The sequence below is a fragment of the Octodon degus genome, unplaced genomic scaffold, assembly GCF_000260255.1.
Source record: "Octodon degus isolate 3935 unplaced genomic scaffold, OctDeg1.0 scaffold00107, whole genome shotgun sequence".
In the NCBI taxonomy this organism is placed as follows: Eukaryota; Metazoa; Chordata; class Mammalia; order Rodentia; family Octodontidae; genus Octodon; species Octodon degus.
Genome location: NW_004524683.1, coordinates 70829 through 71566, shown reverse-complemented (window position 1 = coordinate 71566; position 738 = coordinate 70829). Strand labels below are relative to the sequence as shown.

At 36.3% G+C, this 738-nt stretch overlaps 1 protein-coding gene across 1 annotated transcript in view; it reads right to left on the bottom strand.

Annotated features, from left to right (window-relative positions):
* The window catches only part of Ndc1 (NDC1 transmembrane nucleoporin), a 68260-nt gene that overhangs the window by 65764 nt on the left and 1758 nt on the right, over positions 1-738 (bottom strand). Inside the window, exon 2 of the mRNA XM_023724184.1 lies at positions 159-279. Within this exon, the coding sequence (XP_023579952.1) occupies positions 159-279 (121 nt within the window). The remainder of the gene's footprint in view (positions 1-158; positions 280-738) is intronic.

Genomic DNA, 738 nt, shown 5'->3' with positions numbered 1-738 from the left:
GTGCTTTGCTAAGCTTGTTCTAAGTAGGTGCTTTAGACCACTGAGCCATCTCACCAGCCCTGCTATATCAATTTAAAAACAAATTATTTGAACATAATTCAATTACACTGAGAAGTAGGTCTTGTAAATTTGTTTTCCCCAAGCTAAATATCACTTACCTGACAACCACTGAATAGGATGAAATAAATCAATGCTGCTGAAGATTATAAATACTGTTGTACATACAGGCAGAAGCACCACAGACCAAACAATACTTGCAACTATCCTCCAACCCAAGACCTAAAATTAAACAAACAAAATCCCTCAAGCATGAAGTCAGTTAAACTTCATAATTTGTTAATGCAAATGTTTTCTTCATATAGGCTGTTAATGTCAGTCACTAATACTTAAATACTATATATAAATCTAAATAATATTGTTAACATAATATTGTTAACAAATATACAGAACTTTATCACATTCTTGAACTGATGTTTGCATTATGTCCAGAGTCAGGTATGATCTCAAATACCACACTTTGAGGCGAGAAGGACTGAGATAATCTTAGGTTTACTTAGCTTGTGATACTGAGGCTTGAACCCAGGACCTTGTATTGCTAGACAATTAATTACTCTACAACTTGGACCGCTAGCTTTGAAACATTTTATGGGGGCTGGTGAGATGGCTCAGTGGTCTAAAGCACCTACTTAGAACAAGCTTAGCAAAGCAAAGGGACCACGGTTCAATCCCCCAGCACCA